The sequence below is a fragment of the Symphodus melops genome, assembly GCF_947650265.1.
Source record: "Symphodus melops genome assembly, chromosome: 17".
Taxonomy (NCBI): Eukaryota; Metazoa; Chordata; class Actinopteri; order Labriformes; family Labridae; genus Symphodus; species Symphodus melops.
Window position 1 is genome coordinate 19636249 of NC_136707.1, and position 21146 is coordinate 19657394.

General features: G+C 41.5%; 1 protein-coding gene across 4 annotated transcripts in view; it reads left to right on the forward strand.

Annotated features, from left to right (window-relative positions):
• Positions 1 to 1512: 1512 nt before the first annotated feature.
• Positions 1513 to 21146, forward strand: part of LOC306838376 (adenylate cyclase type 9-like) — a 38631-nt gene continuing 18997 nt past the window's right edge. For all 4 annotated transcript variants that reach the window (XM_079366514.1, XM_079366516.1, XM_079366515.1 and 1 more), the window contains exon 1: positions 1513 to 4944. In XM_079366514.1, coding sequence (XP_079222640.1) covers positions 3135 to 4944 — 1810 coding nt within the window. In that variant the 5' untranslated portion in view covers positions 1513 to 3134. The remainder of the gene's footprint in view (positions 4945 to 21146) is intronic.

The following is a 21146-nucleotide window of genomic DNA, read 5'->3' on the forward strand; positions in this document are numbered from 1 at the left end:
ATCTCTTTATACTGTTTATCTGTGAAGCCACTTGGGGCTGCTGTTTATTACTTAAAAAAGAAGCTCTAAAGGTTTCTATTGGGCATTTAGATTTCTTACCTCTGAAAAGTCACAGTTTTTATCATTTTGAGGCAGCTGGAATAGTAATACTGATGGAGTCCATGCTGTATGCATCCATCCCTTACAACTCTCAATATAAGACAATGTTTTCAGGGGCCTTGTGTTTCAGGGTACACATTGACCCTTGTGACTATACTTAAATTGTATTATTTTTTCATATTCCTTCCCCCAACAGCAATTGTTTTTTTGTTTTTTTTTGCTGTTGCCTATTCAAATGCACCTGATTTCAGTTTTGTGAAATAATGGAAGAGTTTAGAATCGATGCAAAGGGAATATGCGAGGAAAAGGGTGGGGGGTTTTGGTGGGTGCGCTCTTCGCGGTCAATAACAGACGTCCTCACCAGTCCCCACCCTTTCACAGACACGTGCTCGTTACCTTTCAGTGCGTGCACGTAGACTACCTCTACCAAACCCCTCCCATCAGCAGGCAGCCCCTCTCTCCTCTCGTCGACTCAACCAAGACAGACAACAGCGCCAAGTTAACGGCAATCACCAAAGCGGAAACAAAAACAAAAGACAAAATATATTATTGAATTTTTCAAATGGGAATTTTTGTATTTTAAAAAAATGGAACATTACGGTACAAATGTCTTGAAAGAAAGTAAAGCAAAACAAGTTTTTTTTTTTTAAATAATATTGAGAAATAAAATTGTGCTTCAATGCATTTGTTGATGTGAATGCATTGAATGTTTGGAGCGTCGTCACTCTGCAGAAGGTGAGAAGTTTGATTCTGAAGCTCACGACGTCTTTCAATAATGAAAAGAGCTGTTCGCTTTGTCAAACAAATAGGCTCAAGGCTACTGTATGTGATCCCCACAATAGGCTATAGAAATATAAAATGGGGGGTTTCATGAGGTTCACGCTGTTGTTGTGGTGGCTTAAGTCTTCTTTAGTTTTATAGGTGTTGTCTTGAACCTGCTTACTGTACATGTGATTGTGCCTTTACAGCTGGTTGAATTTGGTTTAGGCTTCTGAGATCTCCAATTATCATCTTTTCGTCTTGGTCTAAGAATTTTCCTGTGATGATGAGATAATCTGACAACAGTTTTCTCGAGATCTTATAATGGGGAAATCATAAGGCTTCCTTTAGAAAATTATACTAAAATGTAAGCTCTCTTGATGAAAAACTTAAGTAATTATCATGCAAAACAAAGTAAATTTAAATCTAGGCCTAACACTACAACAGACAAACACAAACGAACACAGTGACTGACTTTAATGTCGATCTGTAACGTTATTTACTAAAACCAATGCCCAGCCTAATGTGTAGTCTTTATTAAGAAAATTATTGCACCTTTGGATTTATTGTGAAAAGAAATAGTCGGAAACGATATGAGTGTTCTGGCTGGCTTTACACTTACACACACACACACACACGCGCGCGCTTCTTGTGACTGGACGCCTGTCAGCGCACAGAAGATGGTGGCGGCTGCGCCTGCTGCCACTGCTTTTCTTGCCGCGTCTAAATAGTGCAAACATTTCCATGCAGGTGTCAACGCCACTATGACGCGCGAATTATGGTCAGATGATAGAGGAAATACAATCTCATCTCACTCTGGATCCCATCAGAGGATGGAAAGGCTGGAGGATGCTGCAGCCCTGATCCATTGAATTTTTCTTGGAATTAAGAATAATTATTTAAAGGTATGAAGATATTCTCGTGTGTATCTCATGCAATTTAATTAAAGTGGTGGGATCAAGAAGGCACTGGGCTCTAACCTGTGGGACTGTTGGTGTAGGGGGGGCGTGGAGCGGAGGTGGAGACCTTTCAATTAGCCTGACTCTCTCCGGGCTTTCGGCGTCTGCCATTTAGAGAAGGGCTGATCTGCTGTGGGCAAACTTTACTTCAGAGAAATGGAGGACACGGCGGCTCTACACCCAGACTGCTGAAGGCTGCATTTCCTTTTTTCCTGTCCGCTAGACATGAGAACCAAATGGAAGAGATGAATATTTTATTTGGGCGAATAATGACTGAATTAGCGACATTTGGTGTGACTGTAGAAACCATGCAATGATATCCTCACTAAACTAAGACTTTATGGTACAGAGGACTTGGAGAGACACGAGTCATTGACAGCCAGGCTCCAGCAATTACACAAAATTGTCTTTGTAGGTTTTTTTTTTTGCACACCACTCATGCATGTTTCCTGCAGACTTGCACACTCCCCTCCGGGTCTGGAGACACAGCGACGATGGAGACTCCGGAGTAGAAAGTGAGGAACAGACAGCGCTCTGTCTAGGAAAGACGACGCAATTGACCCTGCAGCAAGGAGGAATAGGTGAAATACATTTCGGATGGCAGTTTTGGAATTGATGTTGCCATTATCTGGAAATACGCCGAACGATTACAACAGCCAGTTTTGGTTCAAGAAGATGAACGGCAGATCTCAAGCCCAAGGGAAGTCTGCGAGCGTGTTTTTTTTGGATTAAGTCCTGCTCATACTTGTAAACAAAACGGAGTGAAGTTCAGGAAAAAGTATTTATTTCCACTGGAACCGATTGCGTAAATTCAGATGAATATTTGAAATGGACAAAAACTACCCTTAAAAAAGCTGCTTCCTTTCTCCTTTTGCATTTCTATTTCAGATTTGCCTTCTAAGCCTTTCTGAATATTCCAATTATTTGAATTTTCCCAAATATTCTTTAAATGAGTGAATCGGTGTTTGAACAGTGGACTCGGATTGGAGCAGAGCAGGCAGTAAGTGATCCTCGCAGTCTCAAGTGCGTCAAAACAGAGGGGAATGTAGAGGAATGCGGGGACTGACGTCAAGAGGGGCATTAATGAACTGTTCACAATCTTTGAAAGGTCTACTCGGCTTTTAAGAGCCACTAGTCACCTCACTCTGGAATTTTCTCTGAAAAGGTTTTTGTTTTTGCTCTCCTCCACTTCAAGAGTAAACATATCTGAGCAGTTATCCTGTGACCCCATAAGTTGCCTTACTTCCTGGTCTAATTTGTCTTTAGAATAACTGTCTCTACTACATAACCGTTGATTGGGGGTACATTAAAACTACCATGGCATCCCCCCAACATCAACAACTGCTGCCTCACAACACAGAAGTCAGCTGTGACTCAAGTGGAGATGGAGGCGTCTCAGTGAGGATTGGCAGCAGTGTCAAACACAAGCATGGAGGCGGGCCGCTGGGTTCAATTGGAGGAGGCTTCATGGGGGGATCCAAGCACTGTAAGTACAGCATCTCCTCCAGCTGCAGCTCAGGAGAGTCCGGAGTCAGGAAGCCAGCGGTGAAAAGCTTTCGAACACAAAGGAAGATGCCTCAGCTTTTTGAGAGATCTGCTGGTCATTTCTGGGACCCAAAGTTTGACTCCTCAATCCTGGAGGAAGCCTGTAGAGAAAGATGTTTCCCTCAGACCCAGCGACGCTTCCGCTATGTACTCTTTTACCTGATGGTTGCTGGCCTTCTCTGGGGATTTTACTTCGCTGCAAACCCATCCCGCTGTGACAGAACTGCCTTTCTCATTCCCACGGCATCCTTTCTCATGTTCTGCTTCCTTCTTTTTCTTTTAACTTTTACAAGACTATACTCACGCTTCTACAACCAGGCATCTCTACTACTCATCCTTGTAACCTTTGTGCTGACCCTGGCCCCCCAGATCCAAACTCCCAGCTTCAGGGAACCAGAGACTCCTGCACCGGCACTTGATTTGGAAGAATTTAGTGGTATGGGGCCAACATACAACCTGTCATACAATACGCTTGTGAGAAGTGGCGCTTGGTCCCCCTGTCTGTCTCCTGTAGGCACCTTCTCCCTCTGCATTGAGGTTCTTCTATTGTTATATAGTGTTCTCCATGTTCGCCTTTATGCTTCTGTCTTACTTGGGTTCCTCTACTCTGTCTTTTTTGAATGTTTGGGCTGGCTGCACCTGACACAGGCAGATGACTGGAACTTATCCTATCAGTCTGACTGGGATACTTTGAGATGGCTGGGCCCAGCCAAAGCGCTTCTTCACCTCTGTGCCCATGCAATTGGCATCCACCTCTTCATCATGTCCGAGGTGCGGTCACGCAGCACCTTCCTTAAGGTGGGTCAAGCCGTTATGCATGGCAAAGATCTGGAAGTGGAGAAAGCCTTGAAGGAGCGAATGATCCACTCCGTCATGCCCAGAATCGTGGCTGATGAACTGATGAAGCAGGGTGATGAAGAGATAGGAGACAATTCTGTGAAAAGATACTCCACCAGTGGTGCAGCTGCAGCCATCTCCAGCCCTAAAAACAATAAACGCAAGAAAACCTCCATCCCTCGAGGCCAGATCATCTTCAGACCCTTCAATATGAAACGGATGGAACCAGTCAGCATACTCTTTGCAGACATTGTTGGCTTCACAAAAATGTCTGCGAACAAATCCGCTCACGCCCTCGTTGGGCTTCTAAATGACTTATTTGGACGTTTTGATCGACTTTGTGAGCTCACTGGCTGTGAAAAGATCAGCACTCTGGGAGACTGTTACTACTGCGTGGCCGGATGCCCTGAACCCAGGCCAGACCATGCCTATTGCTGTGTGGAGATGGGCCTGGGCATGATTCAGGCTATCGAGCAGTTCTGCCAGGAGAAGAGGGAGATGGTCAACATGAGGGTGGGTGTCCACACTGGCACTGTACTGTGTGGCATCCTCGGCATGAAGCGCTTCAAGTTTGATGTTTGGTCGAATGACGTCAACCTGGCAAACCTCATGGAGCAGCTCGGCGTGGCTGGGAAGGTACACTTATCACAAGCTACTGCCAACTTCCTGGATGATCGCTACGAGCATGAAAGCGGACAGGTCATTGAAAGAATAGGACAGAGTGTGGTGGCTGACCAGCTCAAAGGTAAGTGTATTGTGCACAATTCTTCCTAATTGACCATGTTTTCCTGTGTAGTCTTATCTTTAACTTCTTTTGTGCTGTGGCTTGCAGTTTGAATAATTCTACTCTTTGTTGATACATGTAAACAATTAAGCTCCAATTATAGCAGCAGTTACGCCCTTATAGGCTGCAACAATGAGACTTAGAGGCGCATTTAACCCCCAATGAACCAACACACTTTTTGAAGCATCTGTCGGCCCTTAAGTTAATGCTATGTAATGCGTCTTTGCCCCCCATGTGGTTTGATACAGTTGCAGAGAAGCATTTGCATTGGTCAAGGTCGTCACTACTTTGCATCATGCATATCAGGCACATATGGCTAGCAAGGGTTTTGAGTCAGATGTTAGTGCCCTCTCTGGTATTGGTATTATGTGATTGTATCTCAGCCGGATGTTATCTTTCCTCTCATCCTCTCTTCTTCCCTGTCCCTATCAACTCTTTGTTCGCTTGTTCAATTAGATTGCCTTCCAGACGTCCTCAGTGTGTCCTGTTCTCTTTACCTCACTCTGAACCCCAGCAATTTCTTTACAACCGTAATGCATCCATTGCCCCATCGAATAGAGATTTGCCTGCAGGTTTATCTTCTCTCACCTTTCGATCTCGTCTCCCCTTTTCCTTTCCTCTGCACTGCTTTTATTTGATACATTTATGCAAATCACCCTCGTGAAACTAAATGTTGTCTTAATGGCTCTTTTCATCTTTTGAGGCTGGCTGATCCATAATCACTCGCTTTAAGTGACACTGTCTTAGTAAGATATTGCAGATGGTGCTCATCGGCCCTATTTAAATTAGCATTTCAGGTTTATTTGATTTCAATAGATGCTAAATGTGCCTCACTGGAGGATGCAAGAGAGATTTTATACTGTGCTGTGTAGCCATGGATTAAAAAGTACTTGTAGTGCAGAAAGATTAACAATTTAAGTGTACACATTTATGCACCATATAAAACATGTTCTCGATGTAGGACTCGTTTTGGGTTGGAAATTGCTTCTCAGGAAATGAGATTGAGCGAGATTGCCTCTTGTTTACAAGGCTGCAGAAAATAGATTTATGGGCCTGCATTTTCTCCTCATCTGTCAGGTTAATGTGACTGTACCTCGCTTACTCCTCTTTTTTTTCTCTCCATTGTAAAGGTTAAATGTGTTACCCGCAGTGTCCCCACCTAGCTTCCTCCCTCTCCTCTTTCCCCTGCACTCCTTATTGCCTCCATCATGTATTACGGTCCTGTCCAAAGATTTATGTTCTCCATCTTGATCTGTTGTGCCAGTGAGAAAGCTGGCTGTCAAGAGAGAGTTGTTCTCCAGTGATGTAAAACTCCCTCCACTGTCTGTCTCAGTCTGTGTTAATCACTTGGGTAACATCGCAGTCAGGCATGGATCGGGCTGTGACTGGTCCCTGTTGCCTGACTCCGAGGTAAATTGCTCTGCCCTAAGCACTGATAGCTGCACAGCTGTCTTTTGTATTTCTGATGTCCTTTTGAGTTAAATGGTTTCACTTTTTCACAAACACTTGTTTTCCCCATTCACCTTGTACTTTCAACATTCAGAAGTACATATTTCCCAACTTAAACAGCCTACCATTGTATTTATATTTGCTGCTCATTGTAGCAGAGGTTCACATGGGGTGCAGTCATGTGTGGTCAGCCACCAGCAGTGGAGATGTTGTGGTTCAGTTTACAGTTCAGGGGCTGAAAACTTTAACAAATAACATTATTTCCTTAGTCTGCAATCAATTATTAGTTTTTAAAGATGAACTATGAATTTATGTCAGCAGATGATCGAGCAGAATAATCCTTAAACAAGAGACTTTTCATAGCATTTTGTCATGACACGACTCATGAGACGAGGCAAGACAAGTAGTAAGGGCATATTGCAAAAATCTGGGAATAAATTCCTTACCAATAGATTTCTTCACAAACGTGTTCATAAAGGTGTCTTATAACACATAAAAAAACATTTAATTCCAACTCCCATAGGAAAATCCGTGAGAGCAGCTCAAAGTCGGGGTACCTGGAATAGTACTTTATTGGTACTATATACTTATTGGTGAAAATTTGAAAACGTTAACCTTTGCTTTTGGTAGCTTGTGAGGGGTCAAACTAGGGGTTCTTTAGGATTCTGAATCCATTGCAAACATTTGTTTTCAAAAAAATCCATTCCTTGGTGGAGAAATGGCCACGCCCACTTTTACATGTAAATTTACAATAGCTCTATATGTTGATTTTAATATCTCGAATACTAGTTAAAAAATATACTGCACCACATTGCTTAATGTATTAGGGGTCCAGGTCTGAGTTTTCTTCACACTCTACTGTTCTTAAAGTGGGGATTGGGACCCCCTGGGGGCTTATGAGACACTGAGAGGGGGGCTGCTAGATGTTTTCCATCACCAAATACAAAAGTTGAATGATCTAAAATTTCATATCTTACCCATTATGGTGGGAAAAAAACCCATTCAAATATTAGTTTAATTTTAACTAATGGTTCAAAAATGGTTAACAGTGGCAAAGTAATTTATGCTTCCCATAAGTGAAACAATGCAGGTGTCTGCTGCTCCCTATGAATGACATTTGACACCTACATAAACTGAGTGTCTGTTAAGGAAATTCTGAATGTCCACACAGTCCTATTGTTTATACACTATATTATTATACAGCATTTCTTACATTACTCTGTTGAAATAGAGACAGTGGGGTTCCCCGGTCTCTAGCTCAGTTATTGTGGGGGTCCAAAGCTGAAATGTATGGCAACCTCTGCTCTACATCATCATTGATACAGTTCTTGCACACTGTACCTTTGTCATTTAGCTTACACTATGCCCCACTGACCTGAGCCAATGCAGGTTCTCTCTGAGCCCAGCCTGTCCTTTTAACTTTGTTTATGGGCTGAGCCTGACCAAAACCATACAAGGTGACTTTTATAATTTGAGTTTGCATTTTTCGAATCAGATATCTGTTTAGATAAGATCTTAATAAGCACAACAAAGAAGCATCTATTATATAGAAAACAGCATATTTATAAGGTTCCCTTAGAAACACGCATCAAAACACAACAACATACTATTTTTTACAAACTGTCTGCTCGTCTCCGAGTTTCTAAGCAGTAATCTAATAGTGTGAGTGTACCTGCAAATTTAGCTCTGGATCACTGTGGTCCTGTGTCTCTGCGTGTGTTGTTACTATAGGCTGTAAATATGAATGGCAGAAGCCTCAGTGACGTCATATCACCTATCTGTTACTGCAGGGGGTTTTGGAAGCCGATCGTTTCTATGCTCAAAATCCTGTCTCAACCTAACTTTGAGTTAACCTAACTTTTAGTCAACCTAACGACAGGCTAAGAGCTGGAGCTGAGGCAGGTTTTGAGCATTTTGACACCAGCTACACCACGCCTGCCTATCAATCAGGTCAGCTACACGCCTTATTGTGAATAACTCTTATCCTTCATCCAATCAAAACTGATGAGTCATCAAAACATTCACCCCCCGTACAATGTGTGTGGATGGAGGCATGAGCTAATCACACCTATTTGGTTTTTGAAGCAGGCTGTAAACATGTTCATGTCTGCTGTAAAAACAGGCTTTTTGAATGGGTGTGTATGTGACTTCCTGTGCCGCTGCAGCCAGCCTCTAGTGGACACTCAACGTACTGCAAGATTTGACACTTTCACATCGGCTTAATTTTTCAACATTAGAGGTTGTTGCATAAATGCACCAGGTGTTTTGCACTTGGTGATAAACGTACCATATCTGCTCAAATCTGTTGATTAAAACAGGAGTTCTTGGTTTTAACAGTGAACATTTTGCAAGTTACTATAGCCATTAAAGAACTGGTATCCACATTTTCCAGTACACATATCATGTACCATCTGTTACTCTATACCTGGTGTCAGTGTGTCTGGTTTGATACAGGTTCTTATGGAAGGCGGTGGTTGAGTTAATCTAACTCGAAACTGTACCTCCAACAGATAGAGGGTGAAGCTGCAAAGCAAACTTTCCAAGCCTATATCAAAACCTGGGACTGAAAGGTTTAGCAGAGCCTTTTGGACCTCAGTGACTATTGATGGGTGGGAGGAGTTTATGGTTATAAGGTGGTTCAAACACAGGACCCAATGGCTCCTGAGGATCTTTAATTGTATGGAGAAAGGTGTCGAATGTATCTTGGCATGCAGAAATGGTAAAGGTACAACGTGCAAGAACTGTATCAATGATGATGTAGAGCAGAGGTTACCATACATTTCAGCTTTGGACCCCCACAATAACTGTGCTAGAGACCGGGGAACCCCACTGTCTCTATTTCAACAGAGTAATGTAAGAAATGCTGTATAATAATATAATGTATAAACAGTAGGACTGTGTGGACATTCAGAATTTCCTTAACAGACACTCAGTTTATGTAGGTGTCAAATGTCATTCATAGGGAGCAGCAGACACCTGCATTGTTTCACTTATGGGAAGCATAAATTACTTTGCCACTGTTAACCATTTTTGAACCATTAGTTAAAATTAAACTAATATTTGAATGGTTTTTTTTTTCCACCATATTGGGTAAGATGAAATTTTAGATCATTCAACTTTTGTATTTGGTGATGGAAAACATCTCGCGAGCCCCCTCTCAGTGTCTCATAAGCCCCCAGGGGGTCCCAATCCCCACTTTAAGAACAGTAGAGTGTGAAGAAAACTCAGACCCGGACCCCTAATACATTAAGCAATGTGATGCAGTATATTTTTTAACTAGTATTCGAGATATTAAAATCAACATATAGAGCTATTGTAAATTTACATGTAAAAGTGGGCGTGGCCATTTCTCCACCAAGGAATGGATTTTTTTGAAAACAAATGTTTGCAATGGATTCAGAATCCTAAAGAACCCCTAGTTTGACCCCTCACAAGCTACCAAAAGCAAAGGTTAACATTTTCAAATTTTCACCAATAAGTACATGGTACCAAGAAAGTACTATTCCAGGTACCCCGACTTTGAGCTGCTCTCACGGATTTTCCTATGGGAGTTGGAATTAAATGTTTTTTTATGTGTTATAAGACACCTTTATGAACACGTTTGTGAAGAAATCTATTGGTAAGGAATTTATTCCCAGATTGGCCAAATATCTGATAAAATACCCTTACTAAAGGGAAACGTGGTGTAACTAAACAGTGCAAAGGTTTATAATAGATATACAACAAATAACAATAACAACAAGCTGTGAAAATAAACGATGAATCTCAACAGCATGGTGCTGTAAGGGGCGACGAGGTGAGGAGGACAGGTGAGTGCTGTAAGAGTGAAATCAGGGGTTGGATGCAGGATCTCACAGACACCTAAGTGACAGGCCAGGTCCATTCAGGTGTGGTAGAACACCGTGCACTGGTGACCTGCAGGAAGACACACACACACACACACACACACACACACACACACACACACACACACACACACACACAGACAGACATAAAGGTCAGGCCCTGCTGGTGTGAGGGCTGCCACCATTTAAAGTGAAATAAAGTAATTTATATAAAACGTAATACAGAGATTGCAGTTTTCTGACACCAGTTATCTATCAGTTTGTTAAAGTCATATGCATAACTCAAAGATGTGTAGTTGACATTCAACCGAAAGGAGCAATACACTTGAGACTGTCTACAGTGATTTTTCAAATATCAAGCTTCAAAATGTACATGAATGGTTAACTAACAAAGGCTCGGTTTAATTTACTGTCAGTTAACTCATTGATAAACATCAGCTCTACTCTGACATTTCTAGGGGATTGAAACATAATGAAATAATGAAAATGAATAATTGGCACATAATCAATAATGAAATAAATGTTCAACCGCAGCACAGCCTATTTCAAGGACAGACAATCTGATCAGTGGAGCCCTCTGGGCTCCTTGTCTCTGTAATGAACTCAATGTGAGGCAAGATCTGGTTGGGTTTTGCCTTTTCCTCTCTGGAAATGGGAGCTATTTTTGGCTCTGTTTCCCTGGAAAATACCTGTCTATGGCCTTCCTTTGTGCTTAATGCAGAATGATGGCACCTGCAGAAGTTTATCCCTTCGGAGGAGACTGTCGGTGTGGCTTATCTTTGTGCTGATGATATAACCACCACAGATAGTCTGATATGGTTTTTCTCTCTCTCAATGGTACTGTGTTCCTGTGGGAAATGAATTGTTTGCAAGCTATTGGCCAGTGGTTTTGTTTCTTACAATGACAATGTAAAAAATGTGCTGATTAGTCATTTTGAGTTCAATCTGTGACACTACAATAGAAATGTGAAGAATGATGCAGCTGCTTCTTCAAGAATCTTTGCATTTAGTCTGTTTAAGCAGTGTTTAGTGGCTCAATGGCAAACATTATCTATTGTATGAAAATCAATGAATGAATAATGTGTGAAACAACGTTACAGTTCAAATGGGTTATCTTGACTTGTAGTGAGGAACCAGTAGGGGAGGGATTATTGCCTGAATGTAATTTGGGTTTCCTCTCACAGATCTCATAGTGTTGTTTTCAGCTGCAGCAGGCAGGTGGTGTTGTCATTGAAAAAAGTTTGAAAAACGTCAAGAGTCAGCACACGCACTCCGGTTTCTAATAGAGACTGAAACAAAGGAGCGTTTCGCAGCTTCAAAATGTCTGACAGTTTTTCTCAAGGGTTGATTGAAATGAAAAACAGGGTAAATATTGAACTAATATCTATCAAATTACAAGAAACCCTTTGCCAATTGACCCAATGGAAGATAACGTTGCTCTGTAGCGGCTGTGTTTGTAGATCAGCATCATCTTGTCAGTAAGTTTACCAGAATTAAACAACAGTTGTGTTCACGGTTTGTTCCTACTTTAAAGAAATCAGTTTTGTCCGATGAATGATTTTGCTTTTGAGAGTTTCCTGGTTTGGATGCCCCGAAGCTCCTCTCTCCTACTGTGAATCATCCTGACTGTACCACAGTTTGGAAGAAAAAAACATATCCAAATGCTCACGGCTCAACTTTATTGAACTAAAGAGCACTTTGAATTATCTGAGTTATTTTGGTATAATTTCACAGGCTATTTCTCTTTGCCAGCTTTTATTCATTTGATATAATGAAAAAAGATTAATCGATTGATTACTATAAACAGGATCCTCAGTAACAAGCTGCCTTTTGTAAATCCTAATATCAGATTCATTTTGAAATTGTGAGCATGACCTTTTCTACCTTAACTGCTGAGTAAAGCTGTGTGGGGCAGATGTGCACAGTACACATTGTACCTTCGAGAAAAGCTCTCTCCTTTGTGTCCCGTGGGAGAGATCCAATAAAGCAAGACTCTCTGGCTGAAGTGATTAGTGTTAGTAATTTTCCATCATCATATCTTTCCACACTGGCCTGGTGTTATCCCAACCCTGAACACATCAGCCGTCAACAAGCCCTTTTATCACAAGGAATGATATTGGACTCGTACAACGAGGCTTTCATGGCTGTGTTAATATATGATGAGAAGATGAGCGAGGTTAGAATGTGGAAATCAAAGAACCAACCATGTGGCTATTATGTGAATTCTGGTCCATGATGTCCATTTATTTAGATTACATGACCAACTTTAAGCCTTCAGAATAATAATTGATATGAAGGACTCGTGCTGCAAATAACCCATCATCTTCTTCCTCACTCTGGATCTATTACATTTTGCTCCACAGCAAGTATTAGTAATCTGGAGAGCCATTTGTGCTCCGGGAGACTCACGCACACACATTTCACAATCGTGCCTGCCTGCCCTAAGTGTGTTACTGCTGTTCCTTAGGGATGTGCCGTCAGTCAGCAAAATGTACGGTATTTGCCTCAGGCTCAGTGGAGAATTGCGTATGAAGTGACCTTGAGCACGATAAAAGAGGCTGGTTTCGAGGTTACACTGAAGAGAAGAGGGATGAAGAAATGAAAGGGAGAGCTAAGAAGACGTGTAGATAAATTGTCCTTTACTGTGGTCCTTTTTTTTTTCCTGTATGTGAGGGTGCGCTCACACTTGTACTGCTGATTGTTTGGTCCAGAGTAAGTGAGGGACATGTTTCCAGTCTTTCCTTTTTCAACAGTTTTCACTAAATTCTTTAAAGCCAAATGGAGACTAAATGCATAGTTGTAAAGAATACTATTACGCTATTTCTATGATAGACTGCTCCTGAACCAATCAAAAATCAGAACTGATAAACACATAATCGAAAGAAATATAAACTGAAACATGACCCCTGAAAACAATTTCTTAAAGCTCATGTGGGGAAATGAAATTCTGGTGACCGATAAAAGATTAAGTCGCACACAGATGCTTCTGATGTGTGTATTTATGTCAGTAGCTCAGTCAAAGAAAGACTACTTGTAAGCATCATTTATGTTATTACACTGCAAATCGACTGCCTGTTACTAATGACGACTGACCGTAGAGCCAGAATCACTAAGAAGCGTCTTGAATTGTAACAATTCTGGCCTTGTAAGTGTTGGAACAATCGGCTATTCTTTTATGAGTCACAATGAACTAACAAGGAACCATAAGTGGGATACAAACACAGCAGTCGTTCTAGCATTTGACCCATTAATCAGGTAAATTAGCACCCCTGATTAGCATACTTGTTACTGAGTGTTTAGGATTGATAGGTTATTCAAATGTCACTGATGATATCCTCCACAGATTCCAGATAAGTACATTAGATTGGTTTGTATTAAAGCTCTTGTGATTATAAAGAAACACCACATACTGTACATTATTAAATTCAATTACCAGTGGTTTGAGATTTACCTTACAGAAATACCTGACTGTATTTAAACTCAATCAAACAGGTAAAAATAGAAGCAGGAGCGATAGCAGCCTCTTCAGTAATGGTGCATACTGTTTGATTTTGCAAGACTACAAAATTCCAGGTTGCCAGTGAGATACGTCATCAGAAACGCTACCCATCAGAAACTCGTACACCTGAAAGTTTACGCTGAACACTGGTGTTTATGACAACTTCCTCTTGTTTTTGTGTAATTGAATCAATCACACTGATTGTATCTTGCAAGTTCTATCTGTGGACATGATGTTATTACTTAGGACACAAAACCATCATGCAGTGTTTTGTTTATCGCCTGCAAGCTAACAAAACAAAGGTATTCCTGGAGGCGTCCATACTGCTTGTCTGACTTGTTGTTTCCAACTCGTAACTTTAACGAGGTCAACTGGGGTGTAACGTCTTTCTCACCTTGGACATTCGACTTCCGAGATACATGGAACGTACCATAATACCTGAAGCACTGAATGTATGTAAGTGGACCTTAGCATTGAGCAGCAGTATAGGCCACAAGCAGAGAAAGGAAGGCTGGAAAAGTTGAGGATTTCACAAGTAAATGCTTTATGTGTTTGTGTTTATGAGTGTGTGGGCGGTTAGTCTATACACTGCTGTACTTGACCCAAGTAAATCGGATTGGCTTGTCCACCTTGATGTCATGTATATATGCACAGTTGTCTTCTTCCCATAATTTTGAACCGGACTCCCAAGTCCAAATCAGTATGCACACACATTACTCAGCTGTACTGTAGATAGACAGCGGGATCCATAGTGAAGTGAGTATCTCAAAGTGGAGTGGCTTACTGTCATGAGGGGATAAGGAGGGCCACATATAGAGTTGGTGAGGCTACAGTTAAAACTCGATGGATGCTTCTTAAAACCATTGATAAATATATCCTTGGATAACTTTTACAAGGCGTACCGAGTTCTGTATTCCTCGGAGAGGGCACGCTTCAGAGGCTGCCAGGGAAACAAAACAGCCAGGGGCGAATCAAAGCTGCTGTATTGTATTGCAGTGACCGAGCCCTGCCTAGAACACCTTGGCTCTGCATGCTAGATTATAGTTCTGCCAAGAGAGTAATGGCACAATACATCACGCTGCATTTTACAGTATCACCCTGCTCTGTGTATTATGGTTCAGCACAGCATGTCATTGAAGCCTGCAGCAATGCAATCTCACCATTAATCATTTTTGGTCTTATCATACTGAACAAGTCTGCAGAGCTTCAGGATGTGTTGTCAGGCTCGACAAACACAGGGCCATTGTGGCAACGTTATTAAAGGTCTACGATGTGGTGATTAGCTGGATTTCATAGCTGACGTCGTTTTGGTTATCTGCTGTGTCACACTGTTACACAGCAGGATCAGACTACCTCTACTTGTTCAGAAGTACTGTACTGCAAGGGTAGTGCTTGCTGCTTTGACCCAGCAAGCAATAACAGATTAGTACTCTGGGAATGTAATGACTTTCTGGATCAAGAGCAGAAAAGCAGAAAGCATATTATTCCAAAGGGCTGCAATTGATTGTATCTGCACAACCCAGAGATATTTTTATTGAGCTGATACTTTTAGAGATTTTCTTCTGGACAACTATGTATCCTGTTGTGCTGCTCTTAATCCTGTCAAGTGTCAGTGTACCCTGCACACCTTTGGGGGACGACTGTCTTATTGACTTAATAATAAGGTTTCATATCAGTACCCCCACAGTTTGCCGAAAGGCAGAAGGCACACACGAGAGATGGCATCATGGCTGAGCCGGTAGAACAAACGCATCAATGGTGGCATGTGGTGTAGAACATGTTGCACAAAGTGCTTTCTTGCACACACTCATTCACTTTGCTCAGAAGCCCCTCGCCTTTTAATTTAATAAGCGAAGCACACAAATCAATACCAGTGGAAATGCTGAAAACAGAGTGTGTTCAGGAGACTTGCTCGTGATAACGCATTGCAAGAATTCATTGCTGTCTAGCAACCAATGTTTTACAAAACCAGCAGCAAAGAAGTAGAGTTAGCATGAATGGATAATATCACGCTATTGTGTCTACATGCCATTAGTTTAACAGTGTAACATTTTAATTTAATTATTATTTTTTTAAGGACATTTCCCAGATTAAAAAATAAACTGTAATGCTCTTCATCACTGATCTAATCATTCTGTTGTTATTACTGTAAAACAATGTGTAGTTGTTTTCAAGCTCCTACAGTCATCCAATCACATCACTGAGTTTAATTTTAAACTCGACAATTAGCATGTTACATGTATTTCCCTATTCACCCTCATGTTGCAAAACAATAGCGTTACATCCTTATCTGCTCCAGGTTTTAGCTGCCCCTTTAAATGCCATCAAATTGTATGGTAATGCAGATATGTTCATGTCGTGCAGGAATGCATTGGTCCTCCGTATGGGGTCAGCTTTATGACAGATAATTGCTGCGCCCAATAATTAGCCTGTTACTCAGAAGCAGAGGATGGGGGAAGTTTTGTTCTGCAAGATACATGATTTTGATTATCTTTAACTAAAATGTCAACATGCTTTGGCACAGCTTAAGTTTTGTAAAGAAATCTTCCTACTGCAGACTCCTTCGTTGATGCACAAAGCTAATCTGTTCTATCAAACACGTGTACGAATTGTCACATATGGAAATACATTGGGAAGATTTACATGTGCATTTTCCTGCAAACACAACTTCCTCTTGTGCAAACAAAGACACCCCCAATCCCAGTAAACTTGAGAAAGGAAGAGCGTTGTAATGAAAAGAGAACAGAAGCAGAAGGAAACAGGAAGATGAATGGATTTTACTCCTTCAGGTTCATCCCGTTCAGGGCTCCAACTGGCTCACAGTCATAACACCAGCCTCCGCATAACACATGGGAGAGGACATTTCCCATCTGGAGCAACACACACAGTAACTCCAGCTCTGCATCCTGAGCCTGCCAAGGGTAATTACCATGGCAATGGGCAATTGAATGGGGCGGGGGTCAGCTGGAAACTGGAGGACTTGTGCTTTGACTCAAAGAAAAGGGGCAGGTTGACTTTATTCAGCAAAAGACCTGGTGGTTAAAGCCAAGAAAAGGCCTGTTTTTTGTGTCAGCAAAGCAAGAAGTCGCTGAGCACTTGTAGAGATTCTTCACAGCAGCTCTAAAGAACACCTACACAGATACAAATTGTGTAGTTCTGACTCTTAAAGAATTGGAAACCTTGAATAAGTGAAAGGACAGGTCGATTCAGCTGTGTATGTTCTTCTTTTGCTGTATCTGTGTTTTTGGTTCTTTTGAACCTCTGCTGGTAAACTGACTTGAACTGTGTGTATGGGACTGAGCTTTCTCTCCTCACAGCTGTGCAGACATTCGGGTGATAAATTGATATCATGAGTCATTGATGCATCCTAAGTTTTTCTCCATTGTAATCAAGGGTATAGAAAATACCAGCACTCCTCCTCTAACAGACACACACATAGCCTTCACTGACATTGACGGATGAACAGCTCACTCTTAGGGTGACTCCCACAGTAACCCCCACCCATCTGTCTACAAGCATGCACTCACTTGCACACAATTACTCTTTCGTATTTTGTGTTGGTGGAAAATGCAAACAGCCACACGTTCATGTGCCGCCTGTCCTTTGTTTTTGGGCTGCAGTCACTCGTTAGTGTGCACAGCGGGACTGTGTGTGTGATAAATGGCTGTGTGAATAATGAATGAAGGAAGATGACGGGGAGCCAGTTCACCCTGAAGCACTACACAGCACTCAGCCTGCATGGATTGACTGTGTGTATGTATAATATACAGTAAAAGTGTGTGTTTCCACTCTGAATCTTTTTTTGTGTATTTGTGACCATTACGCATACCTAAGTACTTTATTATTAGCACCACAGGCTGAGAAATGAATTTTTCTTCTGCCCCCTCTTTTACAAAGATGGAGCCCACCCTCTCGCTGTGCTAGTGTGGATTTTATCAAGCTGCAATCTCCAGTGTTGGAAAAATGAAGCCAATGCGAAAAGTGCAAAAAACATGCAGTTCCTCAAGTTTTCCCCTGTGTTCCTTTTATGGCCATTGGTGGACTTCAAAAGTCTTCAGAAACCTAAGAGTGATGTCACTGAGACGACTTCCATTGATACAAGGAGTTTTGTGTAGCAGGAATGCAAAAGACTTAAAAATAAAAAAAATTGCCAATGATTTTTTGCAATCAAGTGTTAAGGGGTTTGCCTACAAGTTTTTGTTGGATTAATTCACCTACCACTCATCTGTCTTATACAATGTTTGCAGTTTTTTAAAGCATCCGTACTGTTTGATTCTATCATAATTAAAACGTGTGGTATGACAAAGAATTGGAAAAAATCGGCTTGGTGATCATTTTAACAACCTTACTGATGGCACACGCCGCAAAAAAAACTAAAGTATCCTTTTCTCCACTGGAAGTACTTCTTACTTATCAGCCAACATGAGCACACGTGCTGATAAATTCACTGCCACATAAAGCAGCCTTGCTCGTGGAGCTGTTGTGTCTGAACCAATCTCCCTGCTTCAGGCTTCAGCTCCTTTGGCTGCAACATCCCTCCTGTGCCAGCTGTCAGCTGCACCTCCACCCACGTACTGTATTGCCCCAAGAGTCCCACATGCTGTCACCTTTTAAGGCCATTTTCTGATTTACTGCATATGTGTTAGTGTTTGTGCTAGGTACCTGATATATTCCCAACAGAGGTCATTCCCCATATTTTTATCACTTTCGATCCGTCTCTCTTGGTGTCACTCCTCCTTTCTGCTTTGTCCTGTACAGTGTTATTTTTCTACCCTCCAGATTGCTGCTGTCTCCTTCTGTAACTGCGTTGCTGCCTGTGCTGTTTGCTAAATGACACCTTCATCAACAACAAAATACAGCAATCCTTATCTTAACAGGCTGCATATCACATTGTTTCCTGCCCCACTTTCTGTGCTTGACCAAAAGATTAAATGAACGTGTCCTTTATGCTTTTAAAGAGGAGGGAGGTCAGCGTGAACAGCCATCGCTATTCACACAGCTTGTGTGTCTGCATCACAGGCATAATATAATTCAGAGGTGTTCTGGTGTAGTTGGCGTCCTCTTTTACTCTCGCTGTATCACTGGCCTGCTTTAGATAAAGAGTCCTCAGGGAGTGGTTCAGCTCTCAGCACAAGACCCAGCACTTTTTCATTGTCAATCCCTCTGTGAAGATGCCATTACTCAAAATGTTAAGCAAGCAGAGACTATGGTATTAAAGGCGTAGAGGATGAAAGGTGGAGCTTAAGCAGTTTGCTTTGATCATTTACCCACAGCCACAAACTCAGTCATTGTTAAATCAATAGTGACGCTGCTCATAGCTGTGGGTCAATAGCATCTCAGTCTGACGCTGAAATGATTCAGCATGTGAAAAAATGTAATAAATAACTGTCACAGAAAAAAGTGTCCCCTTTTTTCTTCGAACTCCTGGACAAAAATTGTGAGAAGCAAGACACAAGTAAAGAGGCTGATATCATGATGCAGATACAAAAATCATAATTTTCTTCTTGTTACAAAATTATTGGAAGATATAAAGTGATGCAGGCCAAGTAGCAACTTTGCTGAGAACGACGTATCCTCAGAAGAAAAAGACAAAAATCAGAAGGTCAAAGAAAGAAGTGGGAGAGATATATGAGAGAACATTGCATGAAAGAAATGAGACCTCTACAAAGATCTGCTTGTAATAGTACATTTTTGTATGAATAATAATTCTGGATTCACTGGAAGAAAAAAGCTCAAATTATTATTTGAAAAATCTATTGTAATTGTTGTTAGCGTAGTTCATGAAAAGTTGATGTTTTGTAGTGAGAGGAATTTCATTGGATTGTTTTGTTACTTGTTAAATTTTAAGTTTAGTAAATCTGTGTCAGGACACCCAAAGGGGTTCACACTTGCTGTTGTTGTTGTTGTTGTTGTAATGTTGTAATGACAAGTGAAACATTCAAGGAACATTCATTTAATTTCAAGATAGATGAAAGATAGATACTCCTTGAAACAGATCTGCAGGAAACAAGCTGAGTGAAACAGGTGTGCTGCATCGCATACGAAGGCAAATGGTGAAAATTAAGAGAAAGAGATGACGTGAGGGAAGCGGGATTAGCCTTCAAAGAAGCGTGCATGGGTGAAGGCTTTGACAGAAGAGAGGAGGTTGGTGTGAAAAAGACGAGATGCAAAGTGAGGCTGAGCCTCAGGGATGATGTCAGCCGTGGCAATACTTGGCAGAAGAGAAGAGCCACCCGCTAAAGCCTGTGCTGAGGCAAATGAATATCGGCTTGGACACAAAAGAATGAGGGAGGATAGTTGGATTTTGGATGGAGAGAGAGAGACAGACAGTGAAGTACAGTGATTGACAAAATAGGGAGAAATCACGGGCCACTGAGCAAAGGCTGGTGAGGGGGTTGTTGAAGATTTTGGAGGGATGTCAACTGTATCTGTTGTTCTGCCAACAGACCATGGCAGCGTGAGCCTGTCAAGGATGAAGGGATCAAGAGCCCAGAATACAAAATGAGTACGTTCGAGACAGACACAGCCCAGCCAAAGTGAAAGACTTTGGAGAGATGTCAAGTGTTTCGTTGTCTTTTTGAGTGTTCTGCGATAAGGTCGGATTGAATCCAGGAAAAAGAAAAAACACTGGCCAAATATAGGACTTTTGTTTTCGTGCTACCCCTGTCTACAGCTTTGAGAGGAAGGATATGAACAGATTTTGTTGATTGCAACAGGAATAGATCCTATAAAGACTTTCTGTGCTTGGACAGTCAGTTTTTTGTGTAAGCTGAGTCGTATTCTGACGTCATTCACAGTTCAGACACTCGTTTTTGTCCCAAATCCTGAGAGCTATTGTGCTGAGAAAGACCAGCTGTGTGCAAGACTAGCTGTTTCTTTTTATGAACTCTGGCTTATATAACTCAAACAAAAAGGTCAATGTGGGTTATCTGGATTTTTGAGTGTACGTCAATAACTGTTGGTTCAGCTGGGCATCAATGTGTTGGACATTTACGTGCTAGGACTCTTCAGATGTAATACACCTCGGTCTTTTAATGTTTAATCAATTTAGAATTCAGTGACTTAAGCTCTTTTCCACACATGTACTCCTGAACATTTCAGGACAGGCGGATCATTCTAACGTTACTCCTCCACACACGTCCCTTCCTGTCTAACTCAAGAGGGGGGTCTATCTAAAGAAGTAATGTAAAAAGGAATTCATGGAATTCAGTGTTAATAGCTTATTCAAGGTGAAACAACAGAGTCTAATACTAAAATGCAGATATTTGCCTTTATATCAATACAAGCACAGTTTTTTGTTTTCATGGATGTATCCTCAAAAGCACAACCAACAACATACTCGTATAGGCAGGAAAGAGTATGATGCAATA